This window comes from Vanacampus margaritifer, chromosome 2, assembly GCF_051991255.1.
Source record: "Vanacampus margaritifer isolate UIUO_Vmar chromosome 2, RoL_Vmar_1.0, whole genome shotgun sequence".
In the NCBI taxonomy this organism is placed as follows: Eukaryota; Metazoa; Chordata; class Actinopteri; order Syngnathiformes; family Syngnathidae; genus Vanacampus; species Vanacampus margaritifer.
The window spans coordinates 12,032,846-12,056,206 of NC_135433.1; the positions used below are offsets into that span (position 1 = coordinate 12,032,846).

At 39.4% G+C, this 23,361-nt stretch overlaps 1 protein-coding gene across 2 annotated transcripts; it reads right to left on the bottom strand.

Annotated features, from left to right (window-relative positions):
• Positions 1–2,123: 2,123 nt before the first annotated feature.
• Positions 2,124–23,284, bottom strand: card11 (caspase recruitment domain family, member 11). 2 transcript variants are annotated; one of them, XM_077557023.1, is made up of 25 exons: positions 23,120–23,284; positions 14,837–15,044; positions 14,612–14,749; positions 14,237–14,413; positions 13,577–13,725; positions 12,333–12,512; positions 11,936–12,082; positions 11,472–11,597; positions 11,195–11,389; positions 10,519–10,668; positions 10,117–10,186; positions 9,845–10,029; positions 9,222–9,328; positions 8,653–8,687; positions 8,450–8,573; positions 8,173–8,374; positions 7,953–8,079; positions 7,640–7,883; positions 6,083–6,167; positions 5,808–5,903; positions 5,454–5,562; positions 4,501–4,683; positions 4,099–4,220; positions 3,869–3,984; positions 2,124–2,468 (listed from the first exon to the last, which is right to left on the bottom strand). In XM_077557023.1, exons 2-25 carry the CDS (start codon positions 15,033–15,035, stop codon positions 2,264–2,266), a joined length of 3,471 nt encoding a protein of 1,156 aa, XP_077413149.1. In that variant the 5' UTR covers positions 15,036–15,044; positions 23,120–23,284; the 3' UTR covers positions 2,124–2,263. The 2 variants fall into 2 exon arrangements, with proteins under 2 accessions (XP_077413149.1, XP_077413148.1); XM_077557022.1 differs by having other exon boundaries at positions 4,501–4,686.
• Positions 23,285–23,361: the final 77 nt, after the last annotated feature.

A 23,361-nucleotide genomic window follows, 5' to 3' on the forward strand; every position in this document is an offset into this window, starting at 1 on the left:
ATCAGGGGTGGGCAGGTTTGGATGTTTCCCTACTCTAACAGCTGATATATGATCAGCTCATCAGCAAGCTCTGCATAAGCCTTTTAACGATCCTAACCTGTTGATTGGAATCAGATGCGTTGGAGCAGGGGAAACATCCAAAACCTGCAGGACCCTTGCCCTGAAGGACTGAGTTTGCCCACCACTGGTCTAAGTCTAACTTTCTTGTCAGTCGAATCATTAACGTAGTCTATCTTAGTCGCCACTGTTCTTCTTTTGGTGTGCTAAATTATTGTGATAACTTACACTCAAATCAATAAATTAAGATACACAGCTTAATCCTGACATAGCTTGTCAAATTTTTGTTCAAATGGTGCCATTCTTGGTTTACTGTAGAAGGCTACATATTGAACCGTTCAAGTAATTTTTCAATATAGGCCTACCGGCAATTTCTTTGTGTCATCTTGACTTTTATACCCTTATCATTTTGATCAAATGCAATACCTATTGTATGTAGTGTTTCAGTTTACCCAAGTCTTTCATCTTTAATTTCTCTACCATTATTCCTTTCACTTTCATGAACATATTTCATTGCTTGCAGCAATAATCAAGTCATCATCAACTCATGTTATACTGCAAAATAATCAAGATGATGAGTGCCAAGATGCAGTAGGTGGTCAGCATGAAGAGGGAGCTGTAGAAGGTGTATGCATATTCCCCAGCATTCTTGCAATTAATTAATGAACTCATTCATTCATTCATTCATTCATTATGGAAAGTTCAAGACAGTGGCTTTGAATGATACTTAAGGCTGTGAAACACTGAGACAGTTTTTTTTGTGTGCTCTTTTTTGTTCTTTTTTTTTCCTGAGAGAGCTCAGTATTGGTCATTCGGTAATCTTACCGATTCGACATGTCATCATCATTGCTCTCTGTCTCTCTTTTTTTTCTTTTTCTTTTTATGTATGTGTGTGAGCATGTGCGGGTGCGTGTGTGTGTGTGTGTGTGTGGGGGGGGGGGGGGGGTGCGTGTGAGTGTGTGCTCATTAAAAATCCCATACCGTTTACATAAACCGAATACTTCAGAATCCCGCTAGTTGTGAACCAGAATCTTTCACCAACCCCAGAAACATCTAAATTCCAACAAATTAGTGAGACCTCAAGAGACCAAAGGAAAAACTGAGGAAAGGAAGGAAGGATAGATGAAGCAGAGTGAGATCCACAGACATCAACCTCCACCGATTCAACGACCAGAGGAAGAAGCAGATTGTGTTTGAATTTCGGTAGATGCTGGTGTGGTGGATGTGGCATGCATGAAAACCTCCACCAAAGAGGGGAGCCGTCGACCCCGGCCAGGACAGAGCAAGCACAACCCCCTAGGGCCCCCCAGGCCGCGGCAGCGCCAAGGCACAACCCCCGGGCCTTGAGGGGCCACCGGCCGGAGAGCAAACCCAGGAGCCCAGATCGCACCCCACCCCAACACGGCCGGCAGGCCCACCAGGCACCCCACCGGACCACTATTTTTGTCTTATGCTGCTAAAGCAGGTGACCTGCAGTTGGGTTTTGGATTATTATTATTTTTGTCATGCAGTGTTTTTATTTCGTTTGGACTTTTATTTTTAAATTCAGTTAGTGTTAATTAGTTTAGAGCAAGTTTGTTTTTATTCGAATGTTTTATGTTTGTTTTATGTGAAAGTTTATGTTTTATTTCGAATGTTTCGTTTTAGTTTAGTTTTTATGAATGTATTACTTTAATTATTGCACAATATGTATCGGATAAATGTTGCGCAATAATGACAACGGCCTCTCTCCGATGCATTTTAATGACGTCATTTTGAAGCCAAAAAGAGCAAGAGAGTGTATCCGTTCTTTGGGCTCCGGCTGGCTGAGTGGTTGGCGTGAGTTCGCTTCCCCGCCTGGGAGACCATATATGTATGTGAGTGCACCCCAAAAAAAAGCCGTGTAGCTGTTCTTAATGTCTTTACTGTTTCAGAAATCAGAATGACATTTTGTTGTACGTATCGCACTGGCCACGAGAGGGCAGTGTAGTTCCATCATGTTTTGCTAAAGTTATGTAGTTAACTTGTTCCCATGTACTATTTAGTTATCCATCCATTTAATGTCGTCAAAAAATGCAAGGCACATCTTTACAAAATATACTGTGTTTATTGTTTGAGTATTAAATACAGAGCATATAAATGTATAGTTTTAACACATTTTTTGTTTGTGGTTCAGCAATACGTTTGTTTTCATGTACAGCCCATGAGTGAGAAATGCAAAAGGTGTCTACAGGAGATCCTGTTCCACCCACACAGTCTTATTCTGTTCCTCAAATATTCGCTCTTTGACGACTCTGATGAGGTCATCTGTCCCAGGCCAGGTGTCCGGCTCCAGGCACGAGTAGTGGCAAGGAATACCCTCCAGCTCCTTCTCTATCACCCTACTTGACCTCAGAAACTCATCCTCCGACTCCAGGCGCAGCGGCAACTTCCTGTGTGTGAACAGGAAACAGGAAGGAAACGACTCTGTTGTGGTGAGTGTTGTAGTTATACACCTACTTTGATGAAAACCTGCAATGAAGGTGTGTGTGTGTGTAGCGGTTGTGCAAACATTGCACTAACAATTAGGACAATTTCTCCACAAAACATACAGAAAATTTGACCTGAATTGAACTTATCCGTACAACAACAAGCTCAGTGTATGAAATTTTGAATGATGTGGGCAGTGGGCCAAAAACGGCCCGTGTCCTTATTCCAGAGAGAGTGAATACATAATATCGACATACAGGTATCGATACAGTATATGTGCTGGACAGTGGTGGGCCGGCCCATACATGAAAACCTGCGCCTAGGGATTAATTCACCTATTAATAATCGTGTTGCCGATATTGAAACTTTCAATACTATACAAAGGGGTGCCCATGATTTGGTTATGCCACTGCTGTCATATTTTCTCCACTTGATGATGATTGTCTTCACTTTTTTTTTCATCATATAATGAATGCCTTGGAAATTCTTTAGTACCCTTTTACTGTCTGATATTTTTGAACCTCTAATGATGTGGAAACATTTAGCAAACCATGGCTTGTGCTGTAAAATAGACTATAAGTCAAAAGTTTACTAGACAGCTGAGATTTGTTTGGGGTTTATTGAAGACATTTTTTTAATAGTGGCAGGACAGGTGTGTTTGAATGCTATTGGTTAATTCTGAATACAGCCACATCGCCAATCAGAGAAGAGGGTGCACATTTGTGCAACCACAGTATTTCTTTTTTTTTTAACAAAACAACAAATTGGCATTCCACATGTACTAGAGGCAGCACAGCTTGCAAGGAAAATGCTACAAAATGAACATAATACACTGTTAGGCAAAAATGAATACAACTTTTAATGTAACAAATGTCAGGATTTGTGTGTTTAGGTCAACAGAGAAGACATTGCTTTCCCATCACCATTGGTTTTGAACCAGACAAAATTATGACATTTCTCTATGAAAATAGTTGGTGGGAAGATAACAACAATAATATTGCATATTGATGCCTTCTTAAAATAATCGCCTAAGTCATTTTTTCTCTCCAGATTTTTCAGGAAACACAACAAATTGAACCATTTGCATCACGAGGAGATTATTTAGGCATTAAAAAATTGCACACAAAAAATGACGTAGGCAATTATTTTAAGAGGGTGATGATATACAACGTAGGCCTATACTATAAAAAAAAAAAACGACTCTGCATTGTATAGAATTAAAAAAAGAAAAGTTGCATTCGGTGTATGTATGTTGCCTAAAAAGTAAAGCGGTCATTTTGTCACACTTAGAAATTGTAATGTGATTTAAATTGCGTTTGGGGTTTTCAGTAAAAGTGCCACTTGTGTTGTGAAAAATGCCTACCGCAGTTTCTTGACATTCTTTTCACAGATCTTGACAAAGATGATGATTGGGTACATTTCTACTCTCAGGAGATTTTTGACACAGCTCAGGTCAACTTCCAGTAGGCAGTGTTTGCCCTGGTGACAGTGAGAAAGGAAAGAATATACATACTTTAGAACAAATAGTGATCAAATGGCTTAAAGCTCAAGCAGAAATATGTAAGTTTGGTCATGATTGGCTGTGCAAGCAACCTTTGCAGCGACGGCCTCTATGCATTCTCTGGTGATGAATTCAAAAGTCCCACGCTTTTCTTTGCAGTAAATAAAGGACTCAGCACTCATTTTCTCATTGAACTCTTCTTTGAATAAAATGTCTAAAAACAAGAAAGAAAAATGATCATGCATGCAAAGGGAAACTCTTGAGAATGGTTGTTGGGAGGAACAGAAAGTTGTGATGTTCCTATCTTGAGACATCTGTGCAAAGATGTGACATCAAGTCAACTTACTTCTCATTACTAACACAGACTAGTGACGATTGTCATTGTGTTTTGCAGTACTTTCTGCGCGTAAATGTATCAATTGGTTAAGCATGTGAAAACACAATTAATCCCCCCCCATACCTCAAAATCATGCATATTCCCACCACAGACTAACCTGGTTTGCACACACTGAAGTCCATGGCACCCCCCATGTGAACTAACTTCTGTGAAAGTGTTTTGGCTAAAGCGGTGGGGGTGAAGAGGACCGGTCTTCGCCTCTCAGTCCATTGGGGGGTGACATGAGTGTAGGGGGTCAGGTTCAAACTCCTGCTCATCTCCCCCTCGGGATCAACTGTGTCTGCTTGAAACCAAAGGCAGCGCAGAGGATATAGATTGATATAAAAGATCATGCTTTCCTATTAGTGATGGTGTTCAAGGGGGTTCCACAACAAAATATCAGATAAAAAAAAACACAGAAAGAAATTCCTTGTCAGTGATTTAAAAAAAAAAGAGAAACACAAAACAGAGTTAAACTCTTCAAATTTGAATGCATGATCCATGTGGCTTAGTGCTTCCTGTTGTCAAATATGAGTAACTCAATGACTTTTTACACATAAATGCAGAAATATTCACCTGATAACTGCGCTCACTGTCTTCCCTCTCCACTAGTTTGTACTGTACGATAGTTACATTAGGATAATTCAAAAATCTGTGTAGGCGGGCCTTTGTTGCTTCAGGTCCCAGGAGTGCCAAACCTCCTGTGAACCTTTGATTGCAAAACATTACACAACCGTCATTATACACATAGGAGTTTAATTGTACTACATCATCAAATGGCACCTTCAGATTTCAAGTCAAAGTAGGTCTTTTCCCACTGGATATTGTACAATGCTGAAAGCTCTCAACTAATGCAGGACTCTCACTATTGATCATCGACCTAAACAATGACAACAAGTGCTAACTTCCATATAGTCCTTGTCAAATTAGCTGCTGAGTTGAAACTTAAATTCCCAAATTCAGGTTTATTTACAAAACTGTGAATGTCCCATGAAAGCTTTCACCGTTTATATTGAACGCTGACAAAATATAAGGAGTTTGCCTCCCCCTTTTGCATCACTTTGTACTGACCTTCTGCTCTGAGCGTGTCTATGCCTTGCCTTGTGCTACTGGAGGTGATAATCCTCACACGCTCGTTGCTGTTCAGTCGCTTGTATTTGGTATCCGCCCTGCTGACAAGCTACAAACGCACCAACAATGAGAGAGTATTTCAGAATTGAGTTATTTGAAGACCACGCCTAACACACAGCAGAAGTAATTAAGTTGACTGATTATTCACTGCTATAAAACAAATGTTCATGCAGCTATATGTGCGTGTATTGTATTTGTCCTTTCTGTTCAGGATCTTTCTGCAAGAGACGTTCCACCGCACAGACAGTTGCTTGTTGTACAGCTGAATGATGTACGGCTTTTATGCTTCGTTACCTGCAGGATCTGAGTGAGGAAGGTGCTGGCTCTGGACATGCGCGGGCTGGCTTTGGCGTCAGAAGAGGTGCTGCCTTCTTCTGGCTGCAAATTGTTCTAGACAGGCGCATATCACGTACTCAACAGACTTGATTTACTGTATTCAACTTATTTGAGTGCAAACGGTGTATATACAGCATACGTGTATTGATGCCATTATTTCACCTTGATTCCATGTTCTCTATCAAAATCAAATACATTTGAAGAAGAATTTATACTTCTGAAAATATCTTTACCCTCATGCTGCGCTGCATTTCATTTTCTTCTTTCCCCCCTCGACACATCAACTTCTGTATCTTTACTAGGAGGAGCTGCTGAGCCCTAAGTTTACAATCACACACACACACAAACTCACATGATTGGTTTCATTGAGATGCTGCCAACAGATTGTGTAACATATTCTATATGTAAAAAATGTGTACGTGTACAGCTTTGTAAATCTCCTAAGAATGAATACAGGTTACCAGAGGTGGAAAATTGTCTGTACTAGTGTTGAATTTATCAGCCATTTTTAAATTTAGTCTCAGTTTTAGTCCAGTTTCGATCACGCTTGTTAGTTTTTATCATAGTTAGTCAACCTCATCCCGTTTTTATTTAGTCCATCTTTAATATAAATCTAGCGTTTTAGTTTTTATTTTAGTCCAAGAAAACATAATTGTATTTGTCTAGTTTTTGCCAACAAAAACTGTCAACGTTTTAGTCTCGTTTTCAGGGCAATCATTTTACATTTTACCCCTGTATATATTTTTGTCAGCAGATAATGTTGGACATTTTTGATGGAAAAACAACTTCACACACAATTACAATGTCAACAAGTGGCTACTATGGCTCCATGCTATGAGCTAGTAAATTAGCCAGCATTAGTTAGCAGTCGGATTAACTCATTCATTGCCATAAATTCTTCTTTTTTTTTTTAAGATTAAAAATTAGGGGCGACAGGCGATTACATTTTTTAATTGTAATTAATCGCATGACTTCACTAATTAACTCACGATTAATCACAAATTTTATATCTGTTCTAAATGTACAATAAATAAAATTCTAGGCATACTCCTGTTAACAAAAGCGGAAAAAAATGTTAAACTAATAGAAATAGTTCAAATTAATTTTTAGACGTCTATAACCGTCAATGGCAGTGAATGAGTTAATTTAACATTATTGTTGGAACGTTACGGCCGTTGGGTTAATCTTATGTACTTACGTTATAACTATCATTTACTTCTTTCTTTTTTTTTAACCTTTCACCGTGAATCCACCTCCTGTCTGCCCCATGTTTTTGCATGTTGCACTTGTTAGCTGTAGATTTTGGGGGGTGTCACTGTGTGTCACATGACAGTGTCACAGTGACAGATTAGCAGACAAGATTTTACAAATTCATATCATTTTTGTCTCGTTTTTGTTCAGGAACTATAATGTCCATAGATTTTAGTCCAGTTTTAAATAAGTGAAGTACATTTTCATCTCATTTTCATTTGTTGATGAAAATGCATACTGATTAAGTCCCTGTTATTGTTTATTAATGAGTGTTTTAGTTTAGTCTAAAAATGTGTGTTGCCGAAATTATTTTTGTTCAGTTTTCGTTGACGAAATTAAAACTATTAGAGGTATACTTTTTTCTACATACTGTATACTTTGGTGGTTTATGCCAGTAGTTGTTGTAGTACTAGTTAATTTTTTTGTTGACAAAATTAAGATGTAATACTATACACACTAGATTTGCACTGGCCATGAAAATAGGGCCCTATAAGGTAAAACCTTAAGACAGTAAGACAGTTTTCTCAGGTTTCTCATACCGTGAGTTACTAGGCAGAGTCCCATGGTCTAGCCGGTCACCGCCGCTGTAGGGGTCGACACGGGCACACAGCCAGTCATTTTGGTCTTGGTGCTTTGTGTCCAGAACGTGGACCACCTCATCACACTGCACACTCAGCGAGCAGTTGCCTAACTGGCTGGAGATGTTGAGGTTCACCCGTATGTAGAAGGAGTCTCCAGAAACCCGCGTGCCTTCTTCCAGGTCCCTCTGAAGACGACGGTAAGCTGGCGTGCACATACAGCCATCTGAGTCAAATATGAAAGTTGTTCAACCCTTTAAGGTCACACACTTACAGTCAAAGTTGGCTCGATAATGCAGCCTGATCAGTCCAGAGCAGTACTGCAGCACCCAGTGGGCTTCCTCCTGGGTGCTGGTTTCCAGCGAAATCCTCTGGTTCTCTCCACGTATGCGCCCCTCAAGCTGCGAAGCCAGTCGTAACACAAGAGACAAACAAAAACATACTTAGGCCTTCTCTGCTTGTCCTACTCCAATGTAGTTTTAATTCGTTCTGACCAACAACAGGCGGTGACCCTCTCGCAAGCCAGTCTTCTCAGCAACAGAACCCGGCTGGACGGATGAGATAAAAATCCCACTGTCATTGCCACCAACAATCGTGGTGTCCTTCAGCAGGTTTTCACCTAATAACGTCAACTCCTGTACAGGCTTTAGGGCTGAGCTGATATTAGACAAGGAGGACAGAGACGGACGAAATGGCCTGCGCACACAAATAAACATGAAGAGGAGAGGAGTTCTGTTTGCATGCAACAAAGTGCTTTTGTGTGTCATGTACCTTTCCAGAGAAAGTTTCCTGAAGATATTGTTGACTTGCTCCATGTCGTAAGTGTCCATGACTTCTGACTGATGGGATGAGGAAGATGAGTGGACAGATGGTGGGCCACGCCCCACTTCCTCCTCTAAAGAAGGATTTGGGAGGTGGTTTGGGTCTAAAGCTTAGCAACTTTCATAGTGGTAAGTTTTGTCAATTTATATTACCAAATTCCATAGTGTCACTGTCAAAGTCCGAGAGGCTGGAAGAAACAAAATGGAGGATTTTTTTTGGGGTGGGGTAATTTATATAACACAGAAGTAAAAACAACAGTATAGCTGAAGACGTGCAGAAAAAAAACATACATGGCCTCTTTGAAAAGCTTAATCTAACTGTTCCACCACCTTCATTTTCCCTTAGTAGAACGTAATCGGGTTAATTAGAGATGAAAGGCTGCTCGCTGTCAAACACAGAAAAGGCAGCACTAGCAAAATAATTTGTGATGTCATTGTGTGTTGCCGACAATAGTCTAGCCAAAAACTGCGATAAACTTCATTGGAGGCCTGTTGCTTTTCATATTGCTGCCGAGATATGGGTAATATGTCACCTTTCCTTTTGCAACGTTTGGTTAGGTGTAACTAGTCAAAGGTGGGTTAAGTACTCCCAGGTAATCAAGCTAATAGGAAAGGAAAGTTCCTCAGCAAAAAAACTGAATCCAAAGAGGTCCAAAGTCACAGACCACTGTATTAGCTCTACATACTGTATATACAGTGATGAGACATGGCGCCCTGACTACCTGCGGGGCTGGAAGTCGTTTTCATTCTCCCTTTCTCTCCGGTATAGAGATGCTTTTTCGGGGGGCTCGGGCTGCATGGATTGGATGCTGTCGTTACGGTAACGCATCTGGAGAATTTGACAAAAAAATATTAGTAAAAAAATATTGACAGTACTATCACTAGTCTAAATATGGTATTCTGGTTAGTATTGCATTAGTGGAATATGAGTTAAGCTGCAAAATCCAGCAGCTTTTATCAATATCAAAAGGCGACCATTTTGCCACTTGCCGTATAGTGAATATGACATCACCGTTGCTCAGATCTCAGGTAACAACCAATCACAGCTCAGCTTCACAAAACAGGGGCACTATGATTGGTCGCTGCCTGAGCCCTGAGCAACTTTGATGTCATCTTCAGTCGGCAGCAAGTAGCAAAATGGCCACCCTCTGAGATGGATAAAAACGGCTGGATTTTGCTTCATAACTCATATTACACAAATGTAATAATAATCGGAATGTCATCTTTAGACTAGTGAGTCACATATAACATATTATTGTCAAGAAATGTTTAAGGTGGACTTCCCCTTTAAACAATTCCCATGACAGATAATACTGCATTTAATCTCTTTTGGGGTCATCCTCACCATATTTGGCCTGTTGAGTTGTTCCGTCACGGAGTGATGGTGTGAAGAAGAGGAAAAAGTGGGGGCGGTGGTCAAACTGTGGGGATACGTGGGGGATACCGGGGCCAAACTAGGTGAGGGTGGGAGAGAGTTGCTGTTGGCTTGTATGTTTGGCATGTGAATTTTAAGATGATCCCCACCATTGGCTGTCAAAATAAAAAGTTTTTGACAAGTTCATAATGGATCTGTCAATTACATGTACTTTATGAACGCGAATGTTAATTGAGTATTACCAGCCGGATGAGAAGGTTCTATGTTACTTGGAAGGTCTTTGTGGGCCCAGGTGGGAGACTTGGCTCGGTTCTAAAGGGTCAAGCATAAACACATTGAAGAAATGATCAATGTTTAATTGCAGCATTTTGATGACAGCACACAAAGAGCTCTTGTCTAAAATGACGTAAAAGCCGTTCAGACTTAGCCAACGAATTGTTTGAACAGGTGAAAATGATTATTTTATAACATTTGCAAGTCCAGATAAATAAATATCATTATTCATCAACACTTTGCCTTTTTGGGGAAAATGCAAGACCGAATACCAGATGTATTGCCATAAATGAAAAGTAGTATGTTTGCCGTTCTTTGATTCAGCATTCTATGATCATGTATTACAATTTGAGTGGTGGAAGTTGCCTGACCACTGCTTTGAGATTGGGTCTGCGTCTGAGGCGGGACTCCTCAGGTAAAATCGTTTCCTCTGGTGACTCGTCACTGGACCATTCTGACTGACCCTGGGCAGGTTTTAGATTCCGCTGAAAGAGGATGGTTGGTAAATCCCTTGGTAAACTCTGAGAAAATGAAGAAGAAAAAAAATCCTGAACATTAGCACATTTGTGTTTCCTTACATTATTAACTCATTCACTGCCATTGACGGCTTTAAACGTAAAAAAATCATTTGAACTATTTCTAACACACTTTTGTTAACAAGAGTATGAAAACCTAGAAAAAAAAATATTGTACATTTAGAACAGATGTAAAATGTGTAATTAATCGTGAGTTAACTAGTGAAGTCATGCGATTAATTACAATTAAAATGTTTAATCGCCTGACGAGATGATTATTAAAAATTAGGGGCGTCAGGCGATTAAAAGTTTAATCGTAAATAATCGCTTCAATAGTTAACTCACGATTAATCACACATTTTATATCTGCTCTAAATGTACACAAAAAAATTATAGGTTTTCGTACTCTTGTTAACAAAAGTAGAAAAAAAATGTTAAACTACTAGAAATAGTTAAAATGATTATTTGACGTTTATAACCGTCAATGGCAGTGAATGAGTTAAAAAAAAAAAAAGATGTAAAAATGTGAAACCTGATCTAAGGCAATGTCCTTAGAGATCCGTCGCATGCGAGACTCCAGCGTGACCAGCCGGGCTTCTTTCCGCACCATTTCAATCTGGAGCTCATCGCTCTTCTCCTCCAACTCTCTAATCTGCTTGCGATACTTGTCTTTGTCAATCAGACTCTGTGAGAATTGGTGCTGGGCATCGTCTCTGGCCCGGAAGGCCTGTGGCACAGAATATACACGCAAGGTCACAGAAAAACTCTGTGTGCTTTTTGAGTACACTTGTGTGTGACTGTGGAGTCACCTGGTCCCGCTCTTTTTCCACTTCCTTGAGCTGCACGGTGATGGTGTCCATTCGGTTGCGGTACATCTGACAGTCTTTCTGCAATGTGGAGCACTTGAGCTCCAGGTCCTCCTTCTCCTCCAGATACTGCGACAACAATTAGCAATTTGAATTAACCAAGAAATGAATTGGCCAATTGAAATTCATGGATCAGATGTCTGTTGTGAGTTATGACAATCAGCTAACAGATGGTTGTGTAAGCACTTAAACAACTTGAAGAGTTAGACATTCAGAATGTCAAATGGAGTTTAGCTGTAACGTTTGTAGTGCATTTTAAGTTCATCCTGAAGTTTTCACCCGTAATCCAGTATCCCAAATTTTTTTGTGAGGAATGTACAGAATGTCTTTCCAAGATTGTACAATGGATATTAAACTAGCTGGTCATTGACAAACTTTAATCCCCCTTGACCATGTCTGTTCGTTACCTTATCTCGCAGTTCCTCTGCCTGTTTGACTTCCTCATGAAGGTTGTAGAGGCGGTTGACCAGGTCCTGTCTATCTTCAATCGCTTCCTGTCTGTCATGCTCCAAAATGTCAAGAATGTCTTTGTCCGATGTAGACAGGGGACCAGGCTTGGCATTCAAAAACAACCCCAAAAAAATGTATATTTTAAAAATGTTTTATAAAGCATAACACAGTACTTTTGGCACACACAAAAATTATAACTACTTGTACTGACTGACTCACAGTGAAAGTGTCATTGCCATTTTTAACTAGTTGATGTTTTTCATTTTGTGAACATGTAATATACACCTTTATTAGTTCCTACACCCCTCACCCCCGCCCCCCAAATGATGTCTGAGATTGCAGGTTCGTCCACACCTGGATGATGGACTGCAGCTCCTGTAGTTTAATTTTGAGTGTCTCATTCTCCCTCTCGAGTTCGAAGATCTGCTCCCTCTTGGGGCGATTCTCGATGTCGTTCTTCAGTTTGAGACTTTGCTTCCTCTCCATCTTACACTCTTCCTCCATCTTGTTTAAACTGTGCTTAAACTGGTCAATCTGTTTGAACAGAGGTAACACAGAAAGAAAGAAATTGTTAAAGTCTACTGGACAGTACATTAGGAACACATGCACAATCCAAAAGGATGTAACAATTTAGTGATCTTATTGCACCACATCAGAGGGACAACACAAAAACAGCTCAAAGTGTGACATATGCAGTACGCACATCATCTGACCAAGGTGGAGCATGTGGATGGTGAAAGACAAGGGTCTAAGTACAGAACCTTGTGGTACTCCTTGAGTGACTAGAGCTGGAGTGGCTCTGGAGCTATGGATGGTGACAAATTATTCCCTATTAGACAGGTATGACTCGAACCAGGAATGTGCTGTACCAGCAACGCCAAGGTGGTCAGACAAGTGGTTGAGGAGGATGGAACGATGGTGTCAAAAGTAGAAGAGTTTGAGGTCCTGTATCCTCAGATTTTGGCAATCCCAGTGCTGTGATGGGGTCTGAGGCCAAACTGAATGTATTCATAGATCTAGGTGTTAGTCCAGTTGGTTGGTACGGGATCTTACTTTTGATACAAATCTTGTATTGGATCTCTTTAGGTTTAGGTAGTATTTATTACCTAATGATGTGACTGGTGAATGTCTATATACTGTAGGCGATGATATATCTTATTGTAAGAAGTTCATTTCAAATGTATGAGATTTTTGCAATCGTACTATATATATACTATATATATATATATATATATATATATATATATATATATATATATATATATATATATATATATATATACACACACACACTTTGACCCGCCCCCTCAATTGAATAACATTTCATGACGCATTTTAGCATGAAATAAATAATATATACGAGAGCATTTATTTATTTATTGACATTTAATTATATTTATTTCCACATTTATTTATTTATATATATATATCTATATATATATATATATATTTATTTATTATTTATTTTAAAATATATATATTTTTCACTTTTATTTATTTAATTATTTATTTTTTATTTTGGCATTTTTGATCCTGCATACAATAGTGTGTCTTTGTATGGGTACTTAATGTTGATATGAAGAACTTTTCATCATTACCTCCAGCTGCAGGTCTCTGCTCCTCATCACTGCTAAGTTCTTCTCCTCACTCAGAGCAGCATATCTCATGGCCAGTTTGTAGTTCTCATCCTTGACTCTCAGCAGCTCATCGCTGTAGGTGTTTCTGTCTTCTTTCATTTTGTTAAACCCTGTAGACCCACATATGGGTTGTGAGTACTGACACAGTGGCCCCAAAATTACAGCATTTCCCACTACTTGAGATTCCGAATTGTGTATGTGGACTTCACTATTCATTTCATCAGTATTCATGCACACTAAATTTATGTCACAAAACTGCAACAGAATGAGGAATTATGAAAATGAATCGTCAGGCTTTCCTAAACAGCACAATGAAGGAGGAACTGGTGTTTTTAGGATTGTGCATTTTCAAATCCACCCTCACCACAAACATTTTAACCTTAGCATCGTCTGAATAATGGCGTGACAGGCAAAATAGAGTCGCCTGTGTTTCCCGTAGTTTATATTCTTGTGCACTATAAATGTGTTTGAGGTGCTTACTAGACTGCTAAGCCAAACTAAATGTAAACTAAAAGGGTGGTGTCTGACATGGTGGTGAATGGATAACTGTTATGAACTTTCATTCTAAAACAAAAGAGGGACCTTGCACATATTCAATAACAACAGGATTTTTTTGTTTACTCTGTTGCGAGGTATGAAGTTCCTGATTTGCGAGGCGCAGTTTCTTCTGCTCATCCTCCAGGGTGCAGTTCTTCCTGCTGAGTTCAGCATGCTGCAGGCTCTTCACTTTAGACTGCTGCTGCAGCTTCACCACCTCGTTCATCAAAAACTGGGTCAGACCTTCATGACCCTCCTCGACTGCGGCAATGAGGCAAGGAAAAATCATTGATCATTATGAACTGTATAATATGCAAGTAACTATAGTATCATATTCTAAGATTATAATTCGGGGAACATTTGCAGAGCACTAGCCTAGTAAAACTGGGAATGTTTTTTGAAGTGAAAGTAAAGGTTTTATTTGGCATCATTCAAACCGTCACCACAGATGTGTCTCACCTACGATGGTGGAGAAGCGACGTGTGGGATTCTTCCCTGTGACCTGTTTGTAAAGTTCCGGATAGTAAAATTCCAAGCTCTCCAGAAACACCACATATCCCCGTTCTCCCTTGCAGTGCAGGATGTCAAGAAGTCGACCTGAAGGGAGATCATTGTTTTGATGTCATTCGCAATTATTTTTTACGTTGAATGTTAAATAAAACACACACATATCTGACTACATACTTGTGCGGTTTGCTCTGGAGACCAGCAGTAAAGAGTTGAGAATCTCATCTTCGTCTTGCTCATCTAACACTTTGCACTGGCGAAGGTAAGGAGTGAGCTTGGCCGGAGAGATGATGCGACAAATTTCGTAGCGTTTGCACTCCACGTTCTCCCAGCGTATCTCAACATCATCAAGTATCCCTGGTGTGCCGTTCTCCATCTCAAGCGCCTTGCATGGCAAGACAAAAATCAAGACATTTTTTTTTTGTTAGAAAACTTCAAGTTTCTTTTCAAAATCAATATTTTGTTTGGCATACTTGCAAAAAAATTATCCCACAAATGCAAGACATTGATTGCAAATAAATGACATTTGTAGATGTTCACATACAGATCCCCCCCCACCCCCCAGTAAATTCATTTAAAGATTCAAAAGATCCTGAAAGTCTATAAAGGTTACATTTAGTTTACAACATTTTAAATGAAAAATATATACAAATTCTACCACAGATGATTTCAATCATGACAAAGGTTTTTGAAAAATGTTCGTGTTCACTGACAAGTGAATTAAAAAAAAAAAGGAGAGAGAGAGATTACTTTCAAAGGGGGTCTGCTTACCAATGTCACACTCTTAATATTTAAAGCGGAAGTCAACCTTAAACATTTCTTGACAATAATATGTTATATGTGACCTCAGTAGTCTAAACATGACATCCATCCATCCATCCCAGACTTCTCTCTCCCCAGCCATTTCAACCAGCTCCTCCGGCGGGATCCGAGCCACCTCAACTGGCTCCTCTCAACGCGGAGGAGTAGCGGCTCGACTAATCATAGTTCACCTGTTTTCTGAAGCTGAGCTGTGATTGGTTGTTACCAGAGGCCTGAGCAACAGTGATGTCATCTTCAGTCGACCGCAATTGGCAAAATGGCCGCCCCCTGAGATGGATAAAAACGGCTGGATTTTGCTGCTTAACTCATACTCCATTAATGCAATATTAACCAGAATACCATATTTAGACCAGTGGGACTGCATAGAACATATTATTGTCCCCCAAAAAATTGGGGGGTTGACTTCCCCTTTAAGGGAATGTCTATATGAAAACGTTAAGACTTAACAGGGCCAGTAAATATTATAAAAGCTCCAAAACATGCCAATTCCTCTTGAGAACATGCTAAGAATCCAGAATACATTTCTGTTAAAAGTCCTGGTTTGAAATGTTATAAAAATATTTAAGGGCAATTATTTCTTCAACACCACCCATATTATTTTTTATTTTATTTTCCTGTGAAAAATGGGTACTGAGAATTAAATATCTATATAACTTGAAAAATGTGAAATTGTAAACTTTATTATTGCCTTGGCCTTTGTTCCAAAATCACTAGTATACATTATAAGATCATCTTTATTGTACCAATATCTAATGTCAAGTTCTGCACATTTTCTGTGCCAAAGTGCTTTTTCTGAACTTGAAAAGCGACTGCACTGTCAAAGCGTCTTTGTGTGTACATAATGGAAAAAAGAGGTGTGATTAACGACAGGCTACAGCAAAACAAACAAGCTTGGCAATAAATAGCAACATGACTTCCTTAGGAAAGAAAAGTAACAATGAGAACATAACACGAAAGTGATCATTAGCAGTAGCGTAATCCAACGTGCTATATGACAGATGTTAAAACTTTAACTGGATAATGGATAAAAATAAGGTCCTTATTGTGACAACACAAACTGTTTCCCCACACAAGTTGATCATATTTATATTTTCCGCTCTGTATTCATGTTTTCTAACCAACGTTTAAATTTCTCATCTAAGCCATACACACCTTGCATGGTGTCGCTGTATACAGTCTATCTGATGTTGCCATGCATGTAAACCCTCATTTTGCATATAACTGGCATGCCTGCTCTTGTGTAACATTTCAGAACATTGACGAAATACTGAAGAACACCACTTTTGCAAATGAGTCAGAGTGATGGCTCACAATGACCAATGAATACAATAATTGTGGCAGTAAACAGACGTGCAAAATTGGCAAGCTCACTATGAAATGAGTGAGTAATCTGTTTTATTGGTAAGGTTATTGGTAAGAGGAAAAAGTGGTACCATTCAGCTTTTTTTCCTTATTTATTTAAGAAAGTCACATAGCTAAATCAAGGATAAGTAACGTTTAAAATGTAGCCTGAGGGATGACAGATAAATCACATACCACAACTATGCTACCAGGGTTCAAAGCAGATCATGAAACATAAAGCACACACCAACTCATACATACACTCACACTCTCACACACACACACACACATACACGCATACACTTGTGCGCATACCTCTGCAGAAACCACAGATTTGCTTCCTCTTCCCTATTCTCTTATTTTAGAGTTTGTTGTTGAGAAAATTATGCTTTGCTTCCTCCTTGGCCAACCAGATGTGAGTAGAAGCCTCATTTGGGGGGGTGGGGGGGGGGGGGGGGGGTTCAGAGTGCTTTACACATGCATAAGCATGTTTCACTCTCATAGCATCGTTTTCAGGATGTTTGCATTGCATCCTCTCAAAGTGACTATAAGGACATGGTTATATGAGGTCACGCTAAACTTTGCATTTCCATTTTTTATCGGAGTGCCAGTTAGTGGTGGGCGGATTGATCCAAATATCTATATTATCGATACCAAGTCAGCATCGATATCGGATCGATACTGGCACTATCGATCTAGTAGTTTAGTTTCAGTTTGGCTCTTTTAAGTACTGCTGTGGTTTGGTCAAACAGATAACAGGCATATCACAGTAGCAACAGGCAGACTTGCTAGGGCTGTGCAGATCGATCCAAGTATCGATAGAATCGATACCAACGTGAGTATTTGTATCGGATCGATACCAGAGCACTTTGAGCTTTTCCAACTACTAGTTGAGCTACGTATTAGTGTAGCACAAGATGTATGTATCGTTTATGTAATGTGACTAGACTAGAGGAATTTTGGTGGCTGATGTTTCTTTGAGTGCAGAAGGGTGACAGGGGCTAAGAATATGAAGATTATTACTACATTGCCAATTTAATTAAGAGTCCAGGTATGATTCCATTGAGGATATTATATTATGGCATGTTTAAGAACCTAATAAGAAAATCTAATTTGCAAAAAAAAAAGTTATTTAATAGAACAAATGATTTAAAATATCATAATATTTTATAATTAATTATTGGCAATGTTGGCACCAGTATTTACTTGGTATCAAATCTCAAGTATCGCACAACTCTTCTCTCCACCCCTCGTGTGTGCATCACGTGACTTAGTAGCCTGGCAAGTTACACCCACTTTCTTGAAAAGGAAAGGGGTTCTGGACAGGCATCCATAGACAGCTTTTCTGTCCGCTCTGCGCTCATTGGTCCATTCCACTGTCTGTTAGCTCTGTAAAGGCGGTTGACCAGACTCACACTCTGGCAAAGTCGCCAGGGAGTCCAGATTTCCAGGCATCTCATGTTTCTAGTAGATTGCAAGTAGTACTTGATTTTTTTTCTTTTATGTTTTATATTTGTTGTTGGGTGATAATCTTTACTATTTTGTTTATTTAGGTTGAAAAACAAGTGATGAAGGCAGAATTTTGAATTATTTTCTGTATTTGTAGTTTCTGAACAGTGTTTGATAAAGTATTTTTAAAATGTATTTTCCTATGACTACTTTGTGCACTTGAACATAAAAAATATATATTTTGTTATGGTCGGAATGTTTCGGGGGGCAATGAGAAAGTATTTTCTATTTTTCAACAAACGTTGTCCTAATTTTGTTCTTTGTTTGAAAATGAAAAACCACAAAAATACTTAAAAGTTGAGTGAATAACCAATTTGATGATACAGCTACCTTCATAAAAAAATTATATATATATATATATATACCATAATTTTCAAAAAGCATTGATATCGGTATCGGCTATACTGGCGCTGTATATACTTGGTATCAGCTCAGTACCAAAATTTGCGGTATCGCACACCACTTGCCGTCAAATATCTTTTTGTGTCTGGCGGAACTTGGCAATTTACATTACGGTACTAACAGCATGACATGTTGCGGCAACACAACCTCATACCTGAATGGCAGAATAGGTCCAATGCACAGTTCCAGCCTGGCTCAGGCAGGAGTGCTTTATGTATTGCTTAATCGACAAATATCATGATTATAGTGATGGTCTTTGACACTTTTTTCAGACCGATACGAGTGAGAACAAGTACTCAACTTTTGAGTAGTCACAGATACCAATACCAATCACCAATACCACTAGTACTTTTGATACATAAAATCTCTCCCAAAATACAATGACAGATCATTTGAAAGAAATACCTATTTATCCCAATATATGATTTTCCCTTAAAATTGCATGAAATTTATGTCAATGTTCTATTCTTCTAATTTCCAACTTTTAAGAGGGCAGCCTATTACTGGTATCGTCCACCGTTGCCACGACCTATAACTTGGTATCGGCCCAATACAGATACCTGGTATCGGTATGCGGCCATCCCTAATCATGATCAAGTAGTAATACAGTACATGTTGGGGTTTTGTTTTTTTGTTTTTGGGAGGGGGGCATTTTTATAAGCATAATATGGCCTGGATAGTGAAAATGAATGTGCAAGCACCATCTTTTAACATTTTATTTTCTAATTATTTGAAAAATAACCTTCTAACCCGTGGGCAATATTTTATTTTATTTTGAAATGATTCGGTCAGAACCATCAAAAGGCCCAAAACGGGTCACAATGCCGCCAATACCGTGGTTTTAATATGACTTTTAATCCCCTGTTTTTTCTGTAAAACAGAGGTTCTTGCATTTGTACATCTTACAACCATTTGTCAGCAGTTCTGTTCATCATTTAAATGAGGACACAATGAGTAACGGAGTTGTGGAGGTGGCCTGAGAATCTCATCTCTGCTTTTTCCAAAGTATGTGGTCTCAGTGGATGCTGAGAAGCCTCCTAATCTGAAGCCATTAGTCCCTGTTGGACAATGCTTAATTTTACCCAGAAGGTCAACTTAACGAGTGGGAGAGGAATGTAGCGTAAAATTGATAGATGGAGCTCGGTGAGGCATCTGTTTTAATATGATCACTGCATGTGACCATTGGGGTGTATAAAACGGAATCAAAAAACAATTTCTCGATCCATGAGCTACAATCCCACACTCATTTTTTTAGTCACAAACTGAGTGATCACTAAACAAACAAGGTCACAGATCTGTCTGGTCTCGCCATAAACCTGATTCGTAAACACTGTACCAATTAAGTCCTCCAGACGATGGTAACGTGAGTTTCAAATTGTTATCAACAGTCACAACAAATCAAGAAGAACACGTTTCCGCCATCGGTAGACTCGGAATGCATGTGCAAAAAACAACGTAACATACTTCCCTCAACATATGTGCTTTGATCAAGCTTGAAGTGACTCGAGTGACACAAACCAACCAGACCTGTCAGTAGCTACAAATTGTTGCTTGTCCCACCTGTACACTACACAATTAATGGCGTTTGACAATACTTGAAATTCTCCCCGATGCAAAAGTGAGTGGACGTCACGGAATCCGGTATAGACACTGCGTATGTCCACGTTTGGTATCCGGATACATTAAGGCATACAGCCCAGAATGGGACTCTTCTAAAGTTAATATTCTCTAACGTTGAGAGGAAACAGTTGATGGCATTCTTGCACACTCAACTATTTTATTAAAATTCCATCCCATTGTGTGTGTAAAAAATGTTTAGGTTTGATTCTTGTGAATCTGAATGATCATGTGTCTATGTGGCTATGGCAATAGGTTCTAGCTCCCCACAACAGAATTTGTGGTATAAAAAAATGCCACAAATAACCACACCAGCATCTATCGAAACTCAGACAAAATCTGCTTCTTCCTCAGGTCATTGAATCAATCAGAGCAATGACGTTGTCATGTCAAATCGGTAAAATTACCGAATGAACAATACTGAGCTCTCCAAGGAAAAAATTTAAAATAAAAAAAATAAATAAAAAGAATTTGTGGTATAAAAAATGCCACAAATCGTCACACCCAGATCTAATGACAAACAGTCATTTGTTTTCAATTTTCATATTTCCAAAAAGTTTGATGTTTGTATGGAGCTCAGTGTGTAAAATAAATTGATCTAAACTGTGTGGGCATCTATGTTTGACCCCTCCCCCAACACCCAAGTTGGATGCTATTAACATATTATTATTATCAAATGAATGAAATGCGATGACATCCTCCACATGTCAGCGGAACTCAGAATCTGTCTGCCTACAACTCCATCTAACCGCCAAAATCGTTTTACACCACCTGCGCAATCAGTTTGACGTGGTTTTGCCGAGTCTAAAATCTGTCCTACTTTTTGTAACGAAATTTGCAGATGTGCCAGGGAACGTGTATTAGAAACGCAGTTGGTCCGCGGAACGCCCAGCGATAGTGCAGTCTACCAAATTCACAAAAACACGCTAAACTGGACTTGCTCCGGCACAGTCACAGTAAGCACAATATCAGGTACGTTGGGGGCGCGGCAGCCTTGTGTGCAAGGAAAGCCCAGAGAGGAACAAAAGGGCCCCATACGCAGGAGACTTGGGCCTGCACCAAAATAAAGTTTACGTTGAGCGCGCGAGGCCAGTCTACCAAAATAGGGATATTATTGTGCATTATGCTGATACATTTATTTTTTTTGCTAATGTAATTACTTTTAGTGCACTGTTGATGCAGTACCTAAGACATTTATAAGACATGATTGATCTATTTAGATTTTTATAGTAGTAGGGACTGCAGAGACAGCGTCTGTTCATATTGTATGAACATGCGCCAACATGTTACATTAATCACAAACACAATTTGCGCAAAATCTCTTATCTTTGATTATATCAAAATTTGTAATGGAAAATCTAGCCTGGGCCCGCTTCTGGAGCCAGGCCTGGAGGTGGGGCTCAATAGCGAGCACTTTGTGACCGGGCCTGCACCCATGAGGCCCATGGGGCAATGTGGGTCCCGCATTCACATGGATTCACCACCTGTGGGAGGAGTCACAGAAGTGGCTGGGGAGTGTGGAGTCTGGGCTTCAGCCCCCCATGACCAAACCCCGGATAAATGGTACAAATGGATGGATGGATGGGCATTGATTGCACAGATTAAAGGTGGACAGGTGGACAGTTCTTATTTTCAGATATAGTTCTAAGTCATTTTGAACAAAGGAACTTTTCACTACTGCACCAAAACAGACTGAACTAGGTCATCCATTGGCATGCTGTATGATGGCCTGGAATTTGACTGATGTACAGTAGATGCAAATGGTTCAGGTGTGTGTAAGCCATCATAAAGACTTCATTGTCCAAGCCTGAAGAAACATGATATGCTGGCCCTGTGTATAGAGGCCAAGGGAGGAGGAGAAGAGAGGAGTGAGTGGGCACTTGCTTGTTTTGCAATGGCTGCATTGTATTTGAAAAGACAGGGAAGTCTTTACCAGCATGAAATCGTATCAATTTACTATGGGAAGAATATGTGTGGCAGAAAAATATAATAAAAATAAAATTAAAAGTTGCCTTTAAAGCATGCAAAGTAAAGACGTTTTCCCCCCCCCCACTTGATTATGCTTTTTGGTGTGCATTTTTCCATGAACGTATAATTTATTCCATCTTTGTCAAATGTCTTCTGAATAAACTCTGACCACAAATGTACACCTGTACAATCAAATGATACCAAATGACAACATATTGAGTTTTGATTGACAGCTCGACAATCATTCATTTAAGAATGTATTTATTATAGTACAGTAGTTGTATTTTACAGTGGTGTTAAACTGCATCACATTCAGCGACAACACTATTTCCAAGAATTTATAGACCTTGTTACTAGCTATATGGGAGTGACAGAACATTACAAACGCCTCTGAATATGGCACAGTGGAATGATTTGTTACAAATATATTGTGAAATATTAAAGGCCTATGTGACAGTGTCACTCAAGTGAGCATTGGTATCTTTGTACAGACGTCCTAGTTTGTGTTTAATTGGACGTCATTCTTTTCTTCATGTAAAGCTGTGGTAGTGCAGAAAATGTAGAAGCTCATGTTTGCCCAACCCTTTAAGCAGACGACTGTGTTCCATTTGACTCTAATTTGTCAATTTGGCAGAGGGGGTTTGAAATACAGCTAAACTTGTTGAAATCAGATAATTGGTTGATTGCATTATTCTAACATTTTACATGTTTGAGCAACACATGGACAGCAAAATCCAGCCTTATACTTCACTGGACGTAGGCTACTTCACTACACCCACATGAGTGAAAAGTTTAGCTTACCTGAGATGTGGACGATAAACAGCCAGCACAGTCGGGTGAAATTCAGAAGGAGACGTGCCACTGTCAGCAGTTATTGTCTTTTAAAATGCATATATGCTCTTTATCCACTAGAAGACACAAAAAGTCAACTTTGTCTCAGAGCCAAGTAGTGAACACACCGCGAGCGTGTGGATTTTAATGAGAGAGAGAGAGAGAGAGAGAGAGAGAGAGAGAGAGAGAAAGAGAGAGAGAGAGAGAGAGAG

Excerpts from the sequence above, each read along its gene's own strand:
- card11 (XM_077557022.1), bottom strand. The coding sequence starts at position 15,035 with ATGGAGAACGGCACACCAGGGATACTTGATGATGTTGAGATACGCTGG. Across the intron at positions 13,726-14,236 it reads ACTTCATACCTCGCAACAGA|GGTTTAACAAAATGAAAGAA; the intron begins GTAAACAAAAAA and ends GTGGGTCTACAG. Across the intron at positions 7,884-7,952 it reads TTATCGAGCCAACTTTGACT|CTTACCGTCGTCTTCAGAGG; the intron begins GTAAGTGTGTGA and ends TGTGCACGCCAG.